Source organism: Notolepis coatsorum (genome assembly GCF_963971535.1).
Source record: "Notolepis coatsorum genome assembly, chromosome: 6".
Taxonomy (NCBI): Eukaryota; Metazoa; Chordata; class Actinopteri; order Aulopiformes; family Paralepididae; genus Notolepis; species Notolepis coatsorum.
In genome coordinates, this window is record NC_140170.1 from 108,047,160 (window position 1) to 108,069,774 (window position 22,615).

Consider the following 22,615-nt stretch of genomic DNA (forward strand, 5'->3'; position numbering starts at 1 on the left):
AACGTGTAGGTGTGAATGATAGATGTGGAGCTATGGCCGGTTGTGTGCAGCATCCCACAAAAAGAACAGCATATCTCAAACTCTGCCCTCCAATCACAACTGTTTCTTTCCTCGGACAGCCAGCGTTGTGATTGAAGGATTAAGAAAAGAGGGCAGAGTTTGAGATGGGTCAGTTCCCCTTTGTTATTATATTCAGTCAAGTCTTGGGAAAACTGTCAACTGAACAACAAAACAATTAAATGGAGCGCAGCAGCAAATTTTTACCATGAAATTGTCATGGAAGAATTCTTGACCAAAATAGGAAAAGAGAAGCGCATAACAACATGAGTGGTACTCATCCCATTTATTCCAGCTTCAAAGTCATCCAGTGGCTCAGACGGTGCTTGTTCTGCATTTCTAAACAACTCTGCATTTGGTCCAATGTAAACACTTAAAAAATAGTATTGTCCTTCACATAATATAATTTTCTGTATAGTATATTATACAGAAAAAAGGTCATTAGCAATAACGTATACAGAACTTAATCAGCTACATACTGTATAAGATTTCTGCCCCCAAGAAAATAATATTTACATGTCCTTGACTTAGACAGTGGTGGCCTACAGGTTAAGAGAAGCGTGCTTGTGACCTGAAGGTTGCTGGTTCGATCTCCCGGACTGGCAGGAAAAAGTGAAGTGAATGAATAACTCCCGTCTCTCAATACCAACCGCTGAAGTACCCTTGAGCAAGGCACTTAACCCCCAACTGCACCAGTGGAGATGGTGTAACTGTGTGAAGCAGGACATTGCTGAAAAAGAGCATTCATGTGAACCTACCCTGGGTAAATAAAGAGAGAAGAATATGCCAGTAATTGGATAATGTTATGTTGGTCTGTTTGGCAAATTTTTCTACTCGTCCATACAATGTCCGCTGCTAGGGAGAAGGTCTATTATTATTATTAGGTTATATGGTCACAATCCAGACCCAACACTGCGAGCAGGACAGTTACAGAAAGTATCCATAATAATTATGATCATGGTTATAATTACAACAACAGATTACTGGGTTGTAGTTTCCTGTCACTCTGGTGGTCTGTCTTGACTGTTTCACTGGGATAAACGCAGCGGATATTATACCAAGCCGGTAAGTCCTTTTGCTACTCATTATACCAAGATCGTTCCCTCAATGAAAGATGTGCATCAGTGGCAACAATGTACAGAAAAGTAGAAATACACCAAATAAATCAATATATATATATGCAATATTCTTGTAGGCAAAAGTAAGACAGAATGAAATTGACCAATCCCACGAGGGAAGCAAATCCTGCCGTCTGTTTCTTGAGTGTGTATGTTTATGCACAAGTGATTTTTCTCAGTGGCAGTTCTGGCAGTTGGGGTGACAGAGCTGGTTATCGACAGTTCGACATTTACAGCCTCCAGAAGTGTCTCCACTACCCTATAAGAAACACACATAAAATACCAAGGTTACACACATGCGATTAGCCTTAAACTATTTTACTACAATATAATCCAAAATGTAAACAACAAAATGTCTTATCAGCAAAGGGACGAACGTTCCTTCTATAACAAGATGCACAATAAAGTAAGAACGACAAGTAAACGTGGAAAATCTTCAAAAAGACAAAAGCATGCAATGTTTATTTTTCTTTTTATAAACATTGGCAGGACTTCTCCAGGCAGTGATAAACTACCTGAAAACGGCAATACACCACCTTTAGAAGAGCTATCAAGGTCGTAACAGCTGTTTTCTTCTGCCTCGAGCTGTTACTGTAAAAGGTTTTCGTTCTGCCTTACTCCAGATGTACCACCTTTATTTATCGGTTTTAACTTGTGGTAATAATTTGTTAAAAAAAGAAGCTCCCTGTTCCTGTTGTTCAGAGCCAGCTATAATGTATCCCTCTGTACTTTGTATTCCACAGTGCGGAATACGGAATCCGCACGTCTGTTGTGCCCGTGTGTGTGCATGTGTGTCGTTGTCTATGTCTGTGACTGTGCAAGTTCTAATATCGGTGCATGTGTGTGAATGTGTATAGGTTAGGGATGGGCTGGAGTTATGTTTTCCGAGATCGAGTACCTGCATGAATTACTCGAGTTGTAGTGCTCGGGTACTTATTTAACACACCACATAGGGTATAACTGTATATTGTATAGTAGTGTACATAGTACTCATTGCCTTTTGTATTTTATCTTAGTATTTTTATCATGTCTATTTTATTTCTATTCTATTATTTGTATCTTTTGCACAATCGAAGAGGGCAGGGCCACCTTCATTTCATTATATGTCTTGTTTATATGTGATGAATAAACCTCTTTTTCTTAATGCATATCAAAACAGTCCAGTTTCCATTTGTAATAATTACATTACCTCCACTCTGTCTGCAGCAGGTATCTCCGCTCATGGAACGGCATATTTCCATAACAATAGTGAATACTAGCTAAATGTTTTGTTGGCACAATTTGGAAATGCACAAACATGAACCGTTGTTTTTATCTTTTAGATAAGCTAGCTGTATTACAGCGCAACAAACCTTTTGTAACATAGCGTACTATGCATAGAATCCTCCTTATGCTCTCATGCAGCTTCTAGTGTTGTCTTCCTTCAACAACCCATGCCTTGTGGGATTTCAGAGCAAGATTTCTGTTTCAGTGGCAAAAACAAGCACTTTTGGTGGACTATACTTGGTGGTAACCAAATTTATTTTAAATAATACAAATAGAGTTCCCTAAAAAAACACTTGCATTCAGTTGAAACGGTGGGTACTCAGCCCATCCCTAGTATAGGTCTGTCATTGTCAAGGGGCGACAGTGGCTCGAGAGGTAGAGCAGTCGTCTGGCAATCCGGAGGTTCCCGGTTTGATTCCTGCTCCTCCCGGACAGCGTGTCGATGTGTCCTTGAGCAAGACACTTAACCCCTAATTGCTCCCAATGAGCAGGTTGGCACCTTGCATGGTTGCCTCCGCCGTCGGTGTGTGAATGTGTGAGTGAACGGGTAAAATGTGAGTAACAAATTGTAAAGCGCTTTGGATAAAAGCGCTATATAAAAAAAATAAAAAAGCAGCCTGTGTGTGACTGTGTGTTATGTGTGTATATAACATGTGTGTATTTACATTTGGCCCCCAGCGAGCCTGTTTGGTCACCCAACAGATCTCCGTCTTGCACATCAGGCAGCAAATCCAATCACAGCCGCCCTTTTTCTGGACGATGACATCACAGCGAGGACAGTGCATGGCTTCCCCACTTTGCAGCATGGCCTACAGTGAACAATATGATAATAAAAATATACTGTAATAAATCTGTGTTTGATGTATACATAATGGGGAAATTAATGTGGTGCCTGGAGCATTCTAGATCCTCTAAGAGGGATATTTACTTCTATATATAAAAAGATGTAGTCAAATATATGTTTACCCCTAAGGTAGAGAATAATTTGTGTTTGAAATACGTGATGTAAACCATTGTTTTTTGTTAACACTTTCTGCGCCAACCCCGAGATTTCTTGGGTTATCTCGCCAGCGGTTGAGCGCAAATCTCGGGTTTTCATAATTTTTTCGATTTGAATATTCTATACACTCTCACGGACCTCAGTGTTACCATTGGAACTCATTTTGAGACCCCGAGAGTGCAATGCCGGTCTAATCCTGCTAGGTGGCAGTATCGCCTACCCTTTGAAACCTTATTTCACACTGTGTGTTACATTTTATATGAACCGGGCGGAGAATTTGGACCCCGGCAAGTGAAACGGTTCATTCGAGCAACTTGGAACGCGTTCAGCACACTTGATGCATATTTTGTGCCATTTCATGTCAGGGACCCGATGGACAAATCAATACTGGAAATCGCGATCAGACAATTTGAATATTCATTTTGGGATAACTCCTAGTAAAAGGTAAGGACTATATGACATCAATCCTACTTTGATCCGACAATGATTTCACATCGATCGCAACGATCAACGTATGTAGTATTCAAAACGTATGCCATTGCTGACGATCAGAGCATCAAAAAACGACCCTCCCCTTTGATGCATTCATGATGAAACATAATACCTATTATATACCTTTGATATCAAGTGTCCAGGCGAGCAACGCGAACGACGTTAGCTAAATTCACATAGCGCTCTATAACTCAGCTTCCGGGAATTAGCCCGGATCACTCTGAAACTATCGCTGCTGAAACACTGGTTCATGCATTCATTTCATCAAGACTGGATTACTGTAACAGCATCCTCTACGGCTCACCAAACAAACACCATCCTCAATAAACTCCAATATGTCCAAAACTCTGCTGCCCGCATGCTCACCTCCACCAGTCGCTCTGATCACATCACCCCTATCCTCCACGACCTCCATTGGCTTCCGATCAAATACAGGATACAATTTAAAATACTTCTCATCACATTTAAAGCCCTCAACAACCTTGCCCCTCCCTACCGGTCTGACCCGTCGCCTTAGGTCTGCTGATGCCAACCTCCTAACACCTCCCACAACCAGGCTCCAGACCTGGGGCGACAGGGCCTTTGCTGCTGCTGCCCCCTCCCTCTAGAATGCCCTCCCCAGCCATATCTGTGATGCAAACACCCTGACATATTTTAAATCAGCCCTCAAAACCCACCTTTTCAATCTTGCTTTTGACCTCTAATTCTGTCGGTTTTATTTTATTTTGTCATGTATTCTTTTTGTTCCGTTTTTGTTTTGCCATAGTTTTGTTTCTTCTACCCATGTAAAGCGACTTTGAGCATCTGGAAAGGCGCTATATAAAATAGATGTATTATTATTATTATACAATATTCACCACTGCATAACACGCAAACGTATACATGAAAAAAATTACTATTTTCTACATGTTGGACAAGAGATAGTGACTGTCAAATGAGCCATAGTATTGTCTCTTATTTATTTATTTATCCACTGTCATTTACAGTGTTGGTGTAGTAGGCTACATAGTGTATTTCAATATCTGTTTTATTGATTAATGATATATTTGAAGGAATGCAGGTTATAGCTATATCAAACAAATGTCTGTCCCATTGTACCAATCAATGGGATATATTGCATGTTGGCTATAACCTGCATTCTTTCAAATGTATAATTAATCAATAAAACAGATATGTATGTAACAAATACAAATTCCACAGAAGGCATTAAATAATTATTATTTTCAATCATTTCATAATTGCATACCGGTAATTGTGTTTGAATATCTGAGTAATTAAAGTAATTATACGTTTGTCCAAAATAGCTGGTTCAGATATGGTTAATCCAGCTGCCCTGTGATCAGATGAATCCATATTATTTATATTTCCGACATCAAATGCATAATTCTTTATCGTACAAATATTGTCATATTTATTGAAATTATGATTAATTAATTAATTCCAAGGAGGCATGTAGGGTTGACATGAAGGAATCACTATGATTCCTCCCAAATAAAGCCATTAAGAACACGGAGCACACAGTCTGTCAAGTTAAGTGTGCTCCTCAGCACTCGTAAATCCTGCTCTCAGCCACGGCCGAATCCAATCTTAGGGACGTTTGGGGAATCTCTCTACCGGCCCTAATATGTCTCAAATCAGCCTGAGAGCACATTTCTTGTCGTAAATCCGTTGGCGAATGAGACCCATTGTGCTTAGAGGATGCGTCTTAGTCTTAGTATGGTAGAGGTGGTGAGAGGGTATGTGCACCACAGCCAATCAGATAATTTATATGGTAGAGGTGGTGGGAGGGCAGGTGCACCACAGCCAATCAGATAATTTATATGGTAGAGGTGGTGGGAGGGCAGGTGCACCACAGCCAATCAGATCATTTATATGGTAGAGGTGGTGGGAGGGCAGGTGCACCACAGCCAATCAGATAACTTCTAGTTTCTAACAGTGCTCCAGGTTTTCTCTTGTAACACTTTATGTATTCAATACTAATAGATATACTTCAGATCATTAGTTGTTAGTTGTTCTCCCCCTAACTACCAGGTGCACCTTTAGAGCGATAGAGAGAGCGATAGAGAGAGAGAGAGAGAGAGAGAGAGAGAGAGAGAGAGAGAGAGAGAGAGAGAGAGAGAGAGAGAGAGAGAGAGAGAGAGAGAGAGAGAGAGAGAGAGAGTGATAGAGAGAGAGAGAGAGAGAGAGAGACTATTTACCTCCAGCATCTGCTTTGTCAGCTTGGCTGCCAGGTCGTTCTCTGCTCGGATACGTAGGTCACACTGGTACTCCTTACAATTCATGTCCTTGTGGATGGCCTATGAACACACACATGCACGCATGCACACACACACACACACACTACGTAAATCTTTGTATTCTTATCGCCTTCCTCGATAAAATAAAGAAAAACCTGAGGTCTCCTGTCCTAGCTCTACAAAGCCACTCAATTATCCACCTCAAAACCACACAACATAAAAAGTGGTAGGTTATGATCACTTTCACTAAAATACTACTATTACAATAAAAGTGTCCTAATGGCCTATTCCATATTTTCTATTCAAGACACCCACCCTACAGAGAATGCAGTTGGTTTCGCTGCAGAGTTGGCAGACAAACTGGTTGACTTCGTCCTCATAGATGCACCATCCCTGGCAGTTGGGGGTCTGACAGTGGAAACTGTGTTCCGAGCGGCTCTCTGCGATGCTCAAACGCAACTCCAAGAACCGCTGGTGCTCCTCCTCTGTCAGGATCTGTACACAGACACACATGATGGACATGATGGGGAATAGAAACAGAGAAATAGAATAAGTGAGAATAGTTAGATGCTAATGTTAGCCATCTCAAAACACAACAACAGAGTAATAACCACGGTATGCCTCCACCACACATCCTTTATTAGTGGCAGTTTCCCTGTGTGTGTGTGTGTGTGTGTGTTTGTGTGTCATGTCTCGGAATGGTTCGATACACTTTCAATTCAATCAATTCTGGAAGAGAACGCTGTCTTTCACTATAAAAAGGTTGTTTTATTTAGTCTATAATGTTCTTATTCAAACTGTTTTAATGACGTGGTTTGCCAGACAATATGGCACAATGCCAAAGGTCATTGGCCACAGCCCTGGAAACATTGTGAGATCTGCGCGCTACCATCGACATGACTTGCTCAAGGAAGGCACGTGTCGATGGACAACCTCCGCCTTGTCATCTGTGATCTACCGTCCCCCTCCTCTCTCCTCTGTGTTTATTTCCGAATTATTATTTCTATTCACCTCCGTCAGCTCATCCACCTCCTCAATTCTCCTCCTTGGCGACTTCAACATTCATGTTGACAACATCACCGCCTCTGATGACCTCCTGTCCCTCCTTGACTGCCACAATCTCACCCAGCATGTAGATTTCCCCACCCACACCAGAGGCCACATACTGGACCTGGTGTGTTCCACCGAGACCATCACCCTCTCCAATCTCAGTGGTGTGGCCCTCAACGTCGCTGACCATCTCGCAATAAAATTCTTCACCCCCTTCCCCCTCCAGTTTTTATGCTACCGAACTTGTTGTTTTAACTTTTTGGTGTTTTAGTTTCTTGCAAATGGACTGCACTTTGCTTCCTTTTCTATTTTTATTTCTGTTTATTTTCTTGTTGTTACTAATTTATATATATTCATATTTTTCTCTTTTTATATCGTTTCTCTCAAACTCTCTTTTTATGTAAAGTGTCCTTGAGTCTGAGAAATCTCTCTTCTAAATCAAATTTATTATTATTATTATAGTTGTCATGTAATGTCATTCATTAGTGAGTGAATTCTATACTTTGTATTTTGAATAGATTGGATTGAATTGAAAGTGAATTGACGACAACCCAGATGTGTATGTGTGTGTGTGTGTGTGTGTATGTGTGTGTATGTGCGTGCGTGCGTGCGTGTGTGTGTGTGTGTGTGTGTGAGCCTGTGCATGTGTGTGTGTGTGTGTGTGTGTGTGTATGTGTGTGTTTGTTAGCCTCACAGCCTGGATCTCTCGGTCCTGTAGTTTGCTGTCACAGCTGTAGATATCATCCACAAAGGGGCAGGAGATCTCTGCATCCTGGCTGTTCACAATGGTCCCCTTCAGACACTCCCTGCCAGGACGGACGGATGCACACACGCGCACGCGCACACACACACACACACACACATACATCTGGGTTCAATTCAATCCAATTGAAGTGTTACATATTCAGGAATGCAGGGGGGGGGTCAACATGTGAGTGACAAGTGAACAAGTGCTGATCTATAAATCTGGAAGGAAGAACAGGACACCAATTTATAGTTGCTTAGAAAACAGCTGTTGCTTATGAATAGTCTAGTATCTGGTTTCTTAGGGTCGGCATCCATACCACGGTGAATACTATAACCACACCACCAGAGGGAGTTCCACAAATCATGTTCAACCCAGATTCGGCTCAAACAAGGGACTAATAAACACGTTTCGCAATTATGCCACAACAATGTGGAACGCCATACCCACAGCCTACCCCCCTTCAAAACCACTCTCAAAGAGCACCTACAGGTGGCTGCAATTCGAAACTGGACCCAGTAAATGTCCAATGCTTTGCAATCAATCAATCAATCAATCAATCAAGGGAGTCGTCATACTATCGTAAATACAGTATGTTCCCATATATCAAGTGTAGCGGGTTTTCTTAAGAACTGAAAAGACCCTGCGAGCAGCACTTCTGGAACGGGCACTGCACTAGTTGCTTTAATTCTTATATTAGGCCTGTGTCTGACCTGCAGAAGCTATGTAGACACTCTCTGAGTGTGGCGCCCTCTCCTGGCAGCACGGGGCAGAAGCAGATGGGACAGTCCACCTGCATGGTGTTGGGGACCAGGTTCTGCCCGTCTGTGTGCAGCAAGGACAGGAAGTTCATTGTTCGTTCCTCATCCAGACCCTTCATCACCAGAGAGAGAGAGAGAGAGAGAGAGAGAGAGAGAGAGAGAGAGAGAGAGAGAGAGTTGAGAAGCAGCGGGATCATTATCATTATTATCATTGCCTGGTATTGTGGTAGTCAACCTTCTACCATTGTGCCGACCAACCATTGTTTGGTTATCTGCTGTTAATGAATGTGATTGTCATACTAATCGGTCAGTACTCTAATGTGATTATTACAGTTCCATTTCCCCCTGTTGACACTGTAGGCTACTTTTAGCCTATTTGTTTGGAAATCTGCTAGTACTCTGTTATCATTATGTGTATTTATTGTATGATGCCTTTTGATACCATTACCTTTTGTTCTGAACGTCACACAATTTCTGCTTTATTTACTGTTGACACTGACAGTACTGCTGACAAACGACATTTATCATTGGGAAAATGTATTATCGGCTATTGTAATAATTCTGCCTCATGAACATTGGCAAGCTTTCCATTTTTGCACAAAATGAGTTCCCTTCGATTATTGTTTAAGCATTTTTGGCTGAAATAAAATTGTACGTAATTATTTTACGATTAATTGCGAATTGTTGAGCTATAGATTGTGTATGAATACACACAGAAAGGTACACCATGCCAATGTTCATGCTTTATTTGTTTTAAACGAGACAATTTAGAAATGTGTCCATTGGAAATACGTTGCAATTTCAAGCGAGGTGGACCGGCCGGAAACAACAATGACGTAACCACTACACCTCCCTATAGATGGCAGGAGTGGCATTCCATTTGACCCCGCCCCATGGTTCAAAAAGCTTTATGATATCGATACGATATCTGATAAGAAAGAAAACCTTAGTTGTACATGTATTTTCAAGAAACACACAAGTGTAGTTTAGTTGATCTACGAACTACAACCTGCAGCCATGTTGCAATGTCACATACGTCATAGCTAGGTTGCTAGCCAACCATCATGCTAACAATCTAAGGGAGCCTAATGTAGTGTTAACAAAACATATTTCCAACTGAGAATAAGCTAACCTAACTAGTGGCTAGTTACTCATACTTGAAGGGGACTGATGACTCCTTGGGAAAACAGTCAAATCATAAAAGAAAAATAGAGACCTTCCTCATTTCAGCTTTAAATGAATACACGATTATCGTTATTGGCATAGAACAGTATTCCCTGAGGCACATTTGCACAATATTAAATGGAAAGTATTTTGAACCAGGGGGAAGGACTAGTGGAATATCACTTCTGCCGTCTATCATCTTAACTACTGTATCTGTTGTTACCTGCCGGTATTGTAGCTCGGCCATCTGGTCCTGCTGTAGCCGCTGACTCTCCTGTTGGTCAGGCTGGTAGATATCAGGCACCTGATACCCTACTGGCCGCTCCATACCACACATCTCACAGCCTGGACGTGTAGGTTTGTTCAGGTAGGTGCAATCATCACAAGACCAGCCCACCTGGTCACACACACAGACACACACACACACACACTTGCATCAGGATTGCACTCAATTCCCTTTCAATTCAATCAAATCCGGGAGTGGGTTTTCTTACAATTTCAAATAGCCTACTGAAACACTGAAACTTTGTTATGACAAAGTTGCCATATCCAACCTATTAAGAAATAACTTAATAGGTCGTTCCAGGTGTGTGATGATGTCACGTGACTGAGAGGAATGGCGTGCTGAGTGCTCTGCACAGCTCTGTCCTTAAAATATAGTATTTTGCTTCTAAATGATCATCTATTTAAACTGAAGAACTGGATTATTTTGTTCAAACATAGTTGCCTGTCTGCATGTCTATTTCTGGCTCTTGCCGAGAAACCCGAACCCAGACAAAGAAAGGTGAACGGCGTGGAGCAATCAAACAAATCATGTCAAGCGAGGACACACCTGCCTGGGCGCAGCTACTCCTAACGGAGGTGAGCGACCTTAAATTATCGGTTGAAAGAAGACTGGATGAACTTGGCAATTCAATGAAAGACCTAAAAAAAGAGACACGGGCTATTCTGAACAGAGTCTCTAATGCAGAAGGAAGAATCGGAGATCTAGAAGACCAGTGTGCGGCCAATAGTAAAACCCTGCAGGTCCAAGCCAAAGAACTGAACACGCTACAAACAAAGTTTAGTAACTTGGAAGCACAAAATCGGAGAAATAATCTGATCTTTGTTGGCCTGGCAGAAGGACTGGAGACAGGCAACCCAGACAAGATGATGGCCGACATATTAAAATATATTCTGGATGGTAAAGACGACGAGCCAACACCAGAAATTGAAAGACAGCACCGTAGCCCACGTCCCCGCCCGGCTCCAGGTGAGCCACCGCGGCCGTATCTGGTGCGCATACGGAGATGGAGCGACAGACAGAGGATCCTCCAGGCCGTGGCGGAGAAAAGGCAACTATCCTGGCAAGGACAACCACTGAGAGTCTTCCAGGATCTACCAACGGAGATTAAAAAAAAGCGTGCAGAATATGATGACATCAGAGCGAAACTCGTGTGTGAGAAACGTCCCTGCGCTATGGAATACTTTACCCAGCGAGGCTCGTTATCACCATTGATGAGGTGAAATATATCTACAACAACGCATTGGAGGCTGTTGAAGATTTGAAGAAACGATTACCCAAGATCTTTGGTTGACATGAGTGAGATGACCAGAGGCATAACTGCACCAGTGTCACTGTAAGCCCCCCTGCTTTATTTTTTCTTTTTTCTTCTATACCTTCATTCATTATGCTTTACGGCTGGGAGTGGGACTGATGGAATTGAGATATTATTTATGTTACACAATGAACAAGTGGAAAATGAACTAATCACACTCTCTCCCTCATAAACATAACGCTGGTGCCCGCATCGCGTATTTTTTTTATTTGCGCAAGTTGATTGAACCTTGAGAACGGAGCTGTGTAGGATGCAGCACGGCCGCGCCTGCTCTGCTCGCGGACAAGGGATGGACATTAAGTCTATCTCTGTTTTGTTTACTGTTTTTCCTTTGCCTAATGGCTTACTTTATGTATGTGTATGTCTTGTACTTTTTATTTTTTTGTCTATCCATACATGTTGTTGCATAGTTTACAAGGAGGAAGCTGTAAAGTTGCTTGATAAAAATAATGGGACCTAATCATGTAAATCTGATTAGCTGGAATGTGAAAGGTATTTCAAACAAAACGAAAAGATATAAAATTATTACATATTTGAAATCCCTATCATGTGATTTGGCAATGCTCCAGGAGACTCATCTTAATGAAATAGAATCAGTTAAATTGAAACAAAGATGGGTAGGTCAAGTGTTCTCAGCACCAGGCAGTGGAGCCTCTAGAGGGGTAAGCATCCTGATTTCAAAGAAAATATCATTTAAACTTTCAAAACAAATAGTTGATAAAGATGGTAGATATATAATTTTGTCAGGTATTTTACTAAATGAAAAATGTACCTTAGTAAATGTATATGCTCCTAATACGGGACAGAATACTTTTTTGTCAAAGCTGAATCTGGTGCTGGCAGAATTTGCAGATTATCCCATTCTGATGGGTGGGGACCTAAATTTGGTTAGCAATGCCTCGATTGATAGGTCTGGGCGTCCCCTCCCACTAGACGGAGCATTGTCAAGTGCACTTAAAGAAATGCAAAACTCACTTGCATTAACCGATATTTGGCGTGTTGTCAACCCTGACACACGTGAATATACTTTTTACTCCCACGCTCATAATTCATATTCCAGGATTGACTATTTTCTCTTCTCACAATCCTTGGTGGGTAATGTAATTGATTGCAAAATTCATAACATACTTTTATCAGACCATGCGCCCCTGTCAGTCCTTTTTACTCCTGCTGTAATTAACAATAAAACCAAACAATGGAGATTTAATAACTCCTTATTGAAAGATCAAGTTTTTGTGTCTATGATTGAGGAGAAAACACAGGAGTACATTAGTATTAATCTTACATCAGTCCAGTCAGTGCAGACGGTATGGGAGGCTTATAAGGCAACCTGTAGGGGCTGGATTATAAGCTACTCAACAGCTAAGAAAAAGGAAAAAATGGCAAGGAAACATGGTCTGATTACTGAACTTAAGTCCTTGGAAACTAGTCATATGTTGGACCCTGACAATTTAGAACTGAAAAAAGCAGTGTTGGTTATAAAAACAGAATTACAAGCAATTCTACATGAGGAAAATGCATTTGCCCTCTTTCAGTTGCGTCGAAAATATTATGAATCTGGCGATAAGGCTGGTAAAATGCTTGCTCTCAGACTGAAGCAGCAAGAAAATCGTCAATCAATCTCTAGCATATATGATGAAGATGGCTCTCTGATTTGTGAACAACTTCAAATCAATAAAGCATTCACTAAATTTTATAGCACACTGTATAAATCAGAATGTTGTACGAGTGAAGAGGAAATGAAAAACATTTTCAGAGATATAAATCTCCCAACCCTCTCTGAAGAAGAAAGGGAATCACTAGATACACCTATCACGGAAAATGAAATTAAATCAGCTATCAAATCCCTCTCAACCGGTAAAACACCGGGTGATGATGGTTATACAAGTGAATTTCTTAAGTGTTTCCAAGTCACTCTTACACCACTTCTAATATTGCTGTTTAATGATATAGTGGCCAATCAATCCATGCCGCTAACCATGCGGCAAGCTACTATTTCATTGATTCCAAAACCTGGCAAGGATCACTTGCAAATGTGTAATTTCAGACCTTTGAGTATTTTAAATAATGATTATAAGTTGTTTGCGAAGGTCCTTGCAGGGCGATTGGAAAATGTTATAGCCTCATTGATTCATATTGATCAGGCTGGCTTTGTAAAGGGTCGTCTAGCTTCAAATAACATGAGGAGGCTAATGCATGTCATGTCAAGGGCGGGGGCCTCCCATCATCCAGCGATGGCAATATCGCTGGATGCTGAGAAAGCCTTTGATAGAGTGGAGTGGAAATATCTGTTTTATGTACTACCTAAATACGGATTTGGTCCGGTTCTCATGAACTGGATAAAGGCACTTTACCATGAACCGGTTACGTCAGTCAGAACAAATGGTATAAGGTCTGATCCATTCCATCTCTATCGATCTACCTGCCAAGGATGTCCGGTTTCACCGCACATTTTTATTCTTTCCCTCGAACCACTTGCCTGTGCTATACGTGCTCATAAAGAAATCAGTGGTATTCGTATTGGTAGTTGTGAGTATAAGGCCAGCCTGTTTGCTGATGACATATTATTAACACTAACAAATCCTAGCCATTCCATCTCTCAAGTGCTAAAGCTTATAGATACATTTGGTAAATGTTCAGGCTATAAAGTGAATTATAGTAAAAGTGAAGCTATTCCACTTAACAACCTAACTTTTCAATCACATCTGGGTTCTGCTCCTTTCAATTGGAAGCCAAAAGGAATTAAATACCTGGGAATTAAAATCCGATCTCCCATTGAAAAAATGGTTGAGTTAAATACATCTGACCTTTTAAAGAATATAAAGGAGGACATCAAAAGATGGACAGCCTTGCCTTTATCCCTTTGGGGCAGATCTGATATTATAAAAATGAATTTGTTACCAAGGCTAGCTTTTTTGACGTCCTCTATACCTTTAAAGTTCCCTCCTAGTTGGTTCAAAGAAATAAACAAATTATTTTCTGGCTTCCTATGGAACAACAGAAAACCTAGAATCAGCCATAAAAAACTTATAAAACCAAGAAATAGTGGAGGAATAGGACTACCAGATATCCACCAATATTACATAGCATATAACTCAAGATACCCCTTGCAGTGGGCTTACAATAGTGTGAGACAGATTGGCAGCTGGGAATGGCTTGAAGAACAAATTATAGAAGAACATAACAAAGATCTATCTCTTTCAATGTTGTGGTATAACCCAAAAATCACTCCCAGACTGGACAATCCGCTTTTAGAATTTTCATGTGAAATAGTGAAAATCTTACATAAACGCCTGACCTTTAGTGGATATTCCTTACCATCATGTCCATTATGGAAAAACCCTTTGCTCTCTGCAGGAGGTAAAATCCTTAAAAATAATGTATGGCAACAACATAATATAACACAGGTGGGCCAAGTGATCGAAAGGGGAAATATGATACCTTTTAATGAACTTAAAACACAGTTTGGGCTGAAAGACACAGAATTTTTATCTTATTTACAAATACAATCAGTTATTAAATCATTGCTGTCTAAAGGCATAGCTATAGGAACAAACGGAGTCATGGAAGAGACATTAAGGGGAATTACAGGCAGGAAATGCATTGTTTCTGCAATGTATAAACTATCATGTTCAACCACCCCTGATACCAATACCCAAACTAAAGTCCAATGAGAGCGAGACATGGGTATATCCATATCTGAAACACAATGGGAAGCAGCACTTAGGAATAGTACAAAAATATCAAAATGTGTTAGATATAAAATTATACAATTAAAGATACTACACAGGGCCTATATAACACCCTGTACATTGAATAAAATGAATCACACCCTACCCAAATTGTGCTGGCATGGGTGTGGAGTAGAGGGTACGCTCATGCACTTGCTGTGGCACTGCCCGCTTGTTAGGAAATTTTGGTTGGACATTGCTGAGGACCTGTCAGTTACTCTCCAAATTGACATTAATCCTTGCCCTATAATGTGTATATTGGGTGTAAAAATGGACACTGCTCAAGCAAAGATTGTAAATAATACTGTAGCACTGGCTTTTCTAGCATGCAAACGGATTATTTTAATGAACTGGAAAGAACGCAAACCGAACTGCTTCAGTATGGAGAACTGGCGCAAGGACTTCATGGACTTGCTATCGATGGAACAGGCTGCTCTGTCTCTTCAAGAGAGTGATAGGCCCGATGGCCTTCAAGGTCCCCTGAACTTTATTAGATCACTATCTGGAATAAGTTTGTCTACTGAACCTTTGTAACGCTCTGCAACCCCCCCCCCCCCTCGCCCCTTGTTGTTATTGTTATTATTATCATTTCTTGTCTTGTTTTGTCGTGTATGTATTGTCTTGTTTGAGAAAAATAAAAAACTTTAAATATCAAAAAAAAGAAATAACTGAGTATGAATGCTCCGTCATTAGCAAATTAATCGCAGTTTCTTTTCTACATTTTGAATTGATTGAACTGAAAGTGAATTGAGCACAATACTGGCTTGCACACACGCACACCACACACAACAAGCTATATGGAACAATATGCAACAATGATGATGTGGTGTGATGATGTGATAGAAGAGTATTTGTGTTCTGACCGTGGGAGGCTTGGGAGGAGGCTTGGGAGGCTTTTGAACCTGCACAGGTTTGGGGAGAACAGGCGACGGAGTCCGATCGTTCTTAGGAGGAGGAGGAGGAGGTATTTTCTCAACAGCTCCTCCCCCCGGCCCTCTGGGCACAAGGGACATGGACTCCATGATACCTGCATGACAGTTAATAAATGTACATATACATTTATAGTTGGCCAACAGCATATTCACACTGATCATCATGGCTGACAATAATAAACAACAACACTTTGCCTGGGGAAAGAAACGTGTTATATTCAAATGTTTAATTTGGACAGATTTGCACATCCTAACCTCTCAGCACAGGTGCATAGGAATGGGAAGAACCTTGTTTAAAGAGAATCCCTGGCACTGCTCTGAACAACAAGGACAACAACGTCTCACGGAAAACGTTAGAACTCTCTGCAATATCTTTAAAGTAAAATAGTGTAAAATGATTTATGCACCACACTTACAAATCAGTAGTCTGCATGGCTCCCCTTGATATTGTAGCCACGAATCTAATTTAAATCAGTTTAAATTTAAATGTGTTTGCGTGTGATTATGCATGTGTGTATATACAGTATGAGTGTTGAGAGAGGTACTGACTGTCTAGGCATTGCATCTCCTGGTACAGATTTTGTTGGTAGCGTGTGAAGTGGCCGGCCTGGACGGACAGGATGAACAGGAAGGCCTGGTCTCCGCTCTGCTGTACACCGTGGCTGTACAGGGTATCTCTGTCACGCGCCAAACGCTTCCCAATCACCCAGCGCTGCAGTGACGGGTGGAACCCGGGTGGGTACTCCTCATTGATCTGTTAAAGGAACATGCCAACATTTTGGGAAATTAGCTTACCGTCTTCTCCAGAGAGAGATAGATACCAGTTTCCTCCATGTGTTTTCAGTAGAAAGCTATCGGGCTGCATGTTAGCCTAGCTTAGCACAATGAATGACCGGTTAGCCTAGGCATTGTCCAACTAACACTTTTCCTGAAGGCTAACCGGTCATGTCCGCTTCCATTCATTGTGCTAAGCTAGGATATGTGTGACTATGTAATATACTAGGGCAGGCAGGGTCTGTAGCTAGTGAAATGCAGCATAGGAATACGTTTGAGGTCAAGGTTAAAAGGTCACAGATAAGTTCAGTGAGAGGAGTTCCATCGTTATGTGGTCAGTCAGGTAGGGATGTAGCGATCATAGGATCATCACTTTTTACACATCTGCTAGTGTTGCCCTGTTGCTCCACCCCAGGAGGAACTGCTTAAGAGTGTCTGGCAGTACTACTGCAAGATGAATGTGATGAATGTGAATTATGTGGAATGCCCTACCCACAGCCGTAAAGGAATGTGAAAACATTTCACCAAAAAACAATGCTGATCTTAAGTTGTTGTCATGAGCTTATGAGGACTAGCTTCTCTATCAGTTGTGCTATGAGTTCATGAGGACTACCGTCTCCATCAGTTGTGCTATGAGTTTATGAGGACTACCGTCTCTATCACTTGTGCTATGAGTTTATGAGGACTACCGTCTCTATCAGTTGTGCTATGAGTTTATGAGGACTACCGTCTCTATCAGTTGTGCTATGAGTTCATGAGGACTACCTTCTCTTTCAGATGTGCTATGAGTTTATGAGGACTACCTTCTCTTTCAGTTGTGCTATAGTCAAGTCAGGAGTAACCTCAAGATTCATAGGGATGAAGGTATCAGACTGGGCATCCTCCACTCCCACCTTCAGCCTGTGGGTGGAATAGAATAGATTAGATTAGAATAGAATAAATTGGAGTGGAATAGAATAGAATAGAATAGAATTAAATAGAATAGAATAGAATATAATGGAATAGGGAATATAATATAATGGATTAGAATGGAACAGAACAGAATATAAAAGAATTAGAATGGAATAGTATAGAATAGTTTTACTGGTCCATTTACCAGTCCAAAATAATGATGTTGTTGTCTTGACCTGACTTGACTTAAGGTAGGTGTAAGATCCAATGAGGTTAAGGTAGAGATGGGTTTATATACTGTACATGAGATACCCTCAATTTTAGGGAGTCCCCACTCACACAACCACACGCGCATGGACGGACGGACGGACGGACGGACGGACGGACGGACGGACGGGCGGGCGGGCGCGCGCGCGACACACACACACACACACACACACACACACACACACACACACACACACACACACACACACACACACACACACACACACACACACACACACACACACACACACACACACACACACACACACACACACACACACACACACACACACACACACACACACACACACACACACACACACACACACACACACACACACACACACACACACACACACACACACACACACACACACACACAGTGACCTAACCGTATGGAGTCCTGTGGGTAGGCCTGGCTGTTGACAGTGACACACACAGGAACAGAGAGCTCTGACAGTCTTCCTGACAGCCTGACGGCCTCCGCTGTGTCTCCACTGCTGATGGCTTCACCCAGAGACAGGGCCAGCTCCTCTGCTACATGGGACAGAGTTATCACTTCAACTGTTAGCCACATGGTCAGAATTTCCCACACCGTTCCTGGTGTTTCACATGTTTATGCTGTGGTGACATTACTGAGTGTCCCTACATCCAAATCCATGTATTTGTCTATCACACACACAGGCATGCAGTGCCCATGGGATGGGGTTGCACGGCATATTGGTTGATTGATTGAAAATTGTATTAACAGATTGCAGAATGGGTACAATACAGTACAGCTCAATACACACAATTGTTAAGGGGATGCAGATCAGAGAAACTGTTTTAACTGTTCTTCTTTTACTTATTTTATTCCAGAATGTATGTTTGTAAGTGCAAATAACAATAAACAAAATAAACAAGAAAGACTTTCGTCTCGTTTACATCAGGGTCCCCCATTTTCAATTCATCATAACATATATGACATACAGATACAGTACTGTTACATCTAGACATTTATGACATACCAGATCTACAAATATACAGTACTGTTTATGAGTACTGTTGACAGAATCCGGCTATAGGGCGACAATAATGTGGTCAAGAGGCATGGTTTCTATCTTTAGCCTTTAACTGGCGTGGTTTATTTATTCACATGGCATGAGCAGCAGTTCTAGAGTTCTCCTCTCACTGAGAGGCTGGGGGGGGAAAGAGGTAGAGTAGGAGGAGACATCTCTATTTATACTCGCCACCTGGTGGTGTTCCTGAGTGGCTCCGCCTAGAGCGCCCTCTAGTGGAAACAGTTATATATGCAGTTAGACAGTTACTAACAATCCTACATAGAACCTCTGACTTCAACAAGTACAAAGCGTATTTGAGCATGCGCACGCACATGCGCGTGCACACAAGAATGTCCACTCGACTGTCGACTCTGCGCCAAGTACCCACCTGGCTACTTTGCATAACAATAGCTCAGGTTTGATTGATTGATTGAAAAGTTTATTAACAGATTGCAGAATGGGTACAGTACAGTACAGCTCAATACATACAATTGTTAAGGGGATGCAGACCAGAGAAAGACTTTCGTCTTGTTTACATCAGGGTCCCCCATTTTCAATTCATCATAACATATATGACATACATGACATACAGATAGACAGTACTGCTACATCTATACATTTATGACATATCAGATTTGCAAATACAGTACTGTTTGTGATACAAAAGTGTCCAGAAAAGGAGTGTATATACATTTGGCGTAGAAACTGTACATTGGAGGAGGTTGGTTGGGTGGGGTGGGGTTGGGTGAGGGCTGTACATTGGAGGTTGGGGGGGGGGGGGGGGGGGGGGGTTGTGTAGGGGACACACACACATTTTACACTGTACATTGGAATATTGACAAAGCCTTACTTGGTCATTTACTGTACAACTAGGTTAGGACATTTGTAGGGGCCAGTTTCGAATTGCAGTCCCACGTAGGTGTTTTTTGAGAGTGTTTTTGAAATTGGGTAGTGATTCACATTCCTTTACAGCTTTAGGTAGGGCGTTCCACATTGATGTGGCATAATTGCGAAACGTGTTTAGTCCCTTGTTTGAGCCGAATCTGGGTTTTACATGATTTGTGGAGCTCCCTCTGGTGTTGTGATCGTGGTATTCACTGACCTTTGGGAAGTATTTTGACATGTACATGGGTACCTTGGTCGCGTAGTGTATCTTGTAGACCAGGCCCATTACAAGTTGCTGTACTCTGTCGTCTACTCTAAGCCATCCTAGGTTGTCAAAGTGGGCAGGGGTGAGGTGGGTTCTAGGAGTCAGGTCAAGTAGTAGTCTGACTAGCTTGTTTTGAGATGTTTGTAATTTGTTTTTTAGTGCCTTTGAGGTGCTTTGGTACCATGAGGTGCAAGCATAGTCGTAGGTGTGTTCAAATACTACAGTTGGACCATTCACACAAATCCTGTGAATGAAACGTGTTACATACCATTAATTAGGCATCATCTTTATTCCCGAGGGAACATTTATGCGTATTTAACCCCATATGAAATCACCACTGCACGCACACACACACACACACCTTAAAATGTCGGACTTCCTAGCTCTTTCTGTTATTATATACTGAATGAATGAATGAAAACTTTATTTAACATATTGCAGAATGGGTACAATACAGTACGGCTCAATACACACAATTGTTAAGGGGTTGCAGACCAGAGAAAGACGTTTGTCTTGTTTACATCAGGGTCCCCCATTTTCATTTCATGGATAGTTGTCGATTTGAGCTGAGTAGGTAGATTCGCGTAGTGTAGTAGTTGTGTCATGTGTGTAGATCAGTGGGCCAACAAGATATTAACAGTAGCAAATCCTGACCGCACTTTGACCCCTAACTACGTGATTCGCCTATAATAGTCTGTCGTCGGAATAAATATAACTCACCTTCTCTCAAATTGTCCGCGAGAGTAACTTCACACGTCATTGTCAGAACTGGAATTATAGAGAATACAAAGATTTTTGAAAATAACAAATTCCACAAGTCGTTCAATAATTTATTCTGGTTGACATACCACAACTACATTCTACTTTACTTACCGATCTGTCAAGATCCAAGTTCCGATAACTTGTCGAGCGCCCAGAAGCAAGGAAAGTGTAGGCTATAAATTACAGGAAAAATATTTAACTATTATTAGCCTACTCTTAATAATGTATTCGGTGTTCCTCTCCCGTTTCGGTGTGTTTTATTCCCGGTGCAAACAGAAAGACTTAAGGGGGAAAGTGAAACTATAACTTAATGTTCAGGAAGAGAATGGATGCTCCGCCCATGCATGTGTGATTTGTCATTAATTTTGTGTTCCTACTCCAATAGGTCCTACTCACTCCAATAGGGTCGTATGCAACTGCAGAGCCGCAGAGCCAGCGGCGCTCTCCAATAGTATGCAACTGCAGAGCCGCAGAGCCAGCGGCGCTCTCAGGTCCGGTGGGCGTGTTGCTTTTTAACAGCGGAGGAGTGCAAGAATGTGACAATGTGACCATGTGACCGCGGCAGCGCGAGAGAGCGGCAGTGCGGAAATAGGCTGTCTATTGCCATTCTCTAAGACAAACGCTAACCTAAACCAGCTCCTTAACAGCGCCTAAACTTAACCCTTCTAACCTTAACCAACTCCGAAACAATGCCTAACCTTAACCTTAACCTTAACCATGCCTAACCTTAACCATAGAAAGAATATTGCCATTCTCTAAGACAAACTCTAACCTTAACCAGCTCCTTAACAGCGCCTAAACTTAACCCTTCTAACCTTAACCAACTCCGAAACAATGCCTAACCTTAACCTTAACCTCAGTGGTGCAGTGGTAAATTGACAGTAGGTCAAACGCTCCACGCGCGTGCACGCGCGCGCGCATGCACAGTTTTTTTTGCACATTTTTTTTTTTTTTTTTTGCCTTGAAATAGAGAAGCTGAAAAAGGTAGCAGGATGTTGCCTATATTGTCAACAGATATGGTTGAAAAACAAACAATGTTTTAAATGTATTGATACAATTTCTTTAATTGAATCAACTTAAACTAGAAAAGTAAATACAAACTAAATTAACAATGTAAGTTACATTGTTAATTTAGTTTGTATTTACTTTTAGTTTAAGTTAATTCAAGTAAAGAAATTGTTTTACACGCAAACTTAAAATAATCAGACAACTTGTGTTTACTTGGTTCTTTATTTTGAGAAGGGGAAAAAGTACACATCACTTAAATTAGTTCAATGTAATTTGTTTCACAACAGTGGTTTCAAAACAGTTTCAAGTTTCTTTAATAGTTGTCATACAGAAGTACAGAATACTTTTATACAAAATGCTTCTTACTGTTACGCTCCAGAGACTGTGCTAGAGAAGATAAGTATGAAATAAAATAAAGTAGCATGTAAAAAGAAGTAAAAATAGAGGTCCCAGTGTTCAGTATAGACATATGTACAATGTTCGATGCAGACTAGAAGTAACTGAGTTACCATACAATCAGTCAAGCAAGCCCCCACCATAGGGTGCTGGGCCTATGATTTGGTTTTGCTATC

At 41.4% G+C, this 22,615-nt stretch overlaps 1 protein-coding gene across 2 annotated transcripts in view; it reads right to left on the reverse strand.

Moving 5' to 3' along the window:
- Positions 1 to 324: 324 nt before the first annotated feature.
- The window catches only part of rbck1 (RanBP-type and C3HC4-type zinc finger containing 1), a 164,315-nt gene continuing 142,024 nt past the window's right edge, over positions 325 to 22,615 (reverse strand). The window contains exons 1-13 of one of the 2 annotated variants that reach the window (XM_084316512.1): positions 21,147 to 21,329; positions 20,994 to 21,041; positions 18,476 to 18,620; positions 17,729 to 17,825; positions 16,701 to 16,905; positions 16,083 to 16,246; positions 10,114 to 10,287; positions 8,679 to 8,839; positions 7,915 to 8,026; positions 6,486 to 6,665; positions 6,132 to 6,230; positions 3,107 to 3,250; positions 325 to 1,434 (exon numbers count right to left, since the gene is read on the reverse strand). In XM_084316512.1, the coding sequence (XP_084172638.1) occupies positions 1,351 to 1,434; positions 3,107 to 3,250; positions 6,132 to 6,230; positions 6,486 to 6,665; positions 7,915 to 8,026; positions 8,679 to 8,839; positions 10,114 to 10,287; positions 16,083 to 16,246; positions 16,701 to 16,905; positions 17,729 to 17,825; positions 18,476 to 18,620; positions 20,994 to 21,033 (1,605 nt within the window). In that variant the 5' untranslated portion in view covers positions 21,034 to 21,041; positions 21,147 to 21,329 and the 3' untranslated portion in view covers positions 325 to 1,350. Of the gene's footprint in view, positions 1,435 to 3,106; positions 3,251 to 6,131; positions 6,231 to 6,485; positions 6,666 to 7,914; positions 8,027 to 8,678; positions 8,840 to 10,113; positions 10,288 to 16,082; positions 16,247 to 16,700; positions 16,906 to 17,728; positions 17,826 to 18,475; positions 18,621 to 20,993; positions 21,042 to 21,146; positions 21,330 to 22,615 lie in introns of those variants that run through there. The other variant, XM_084316510.1, reaches the window with a different exon arrangement.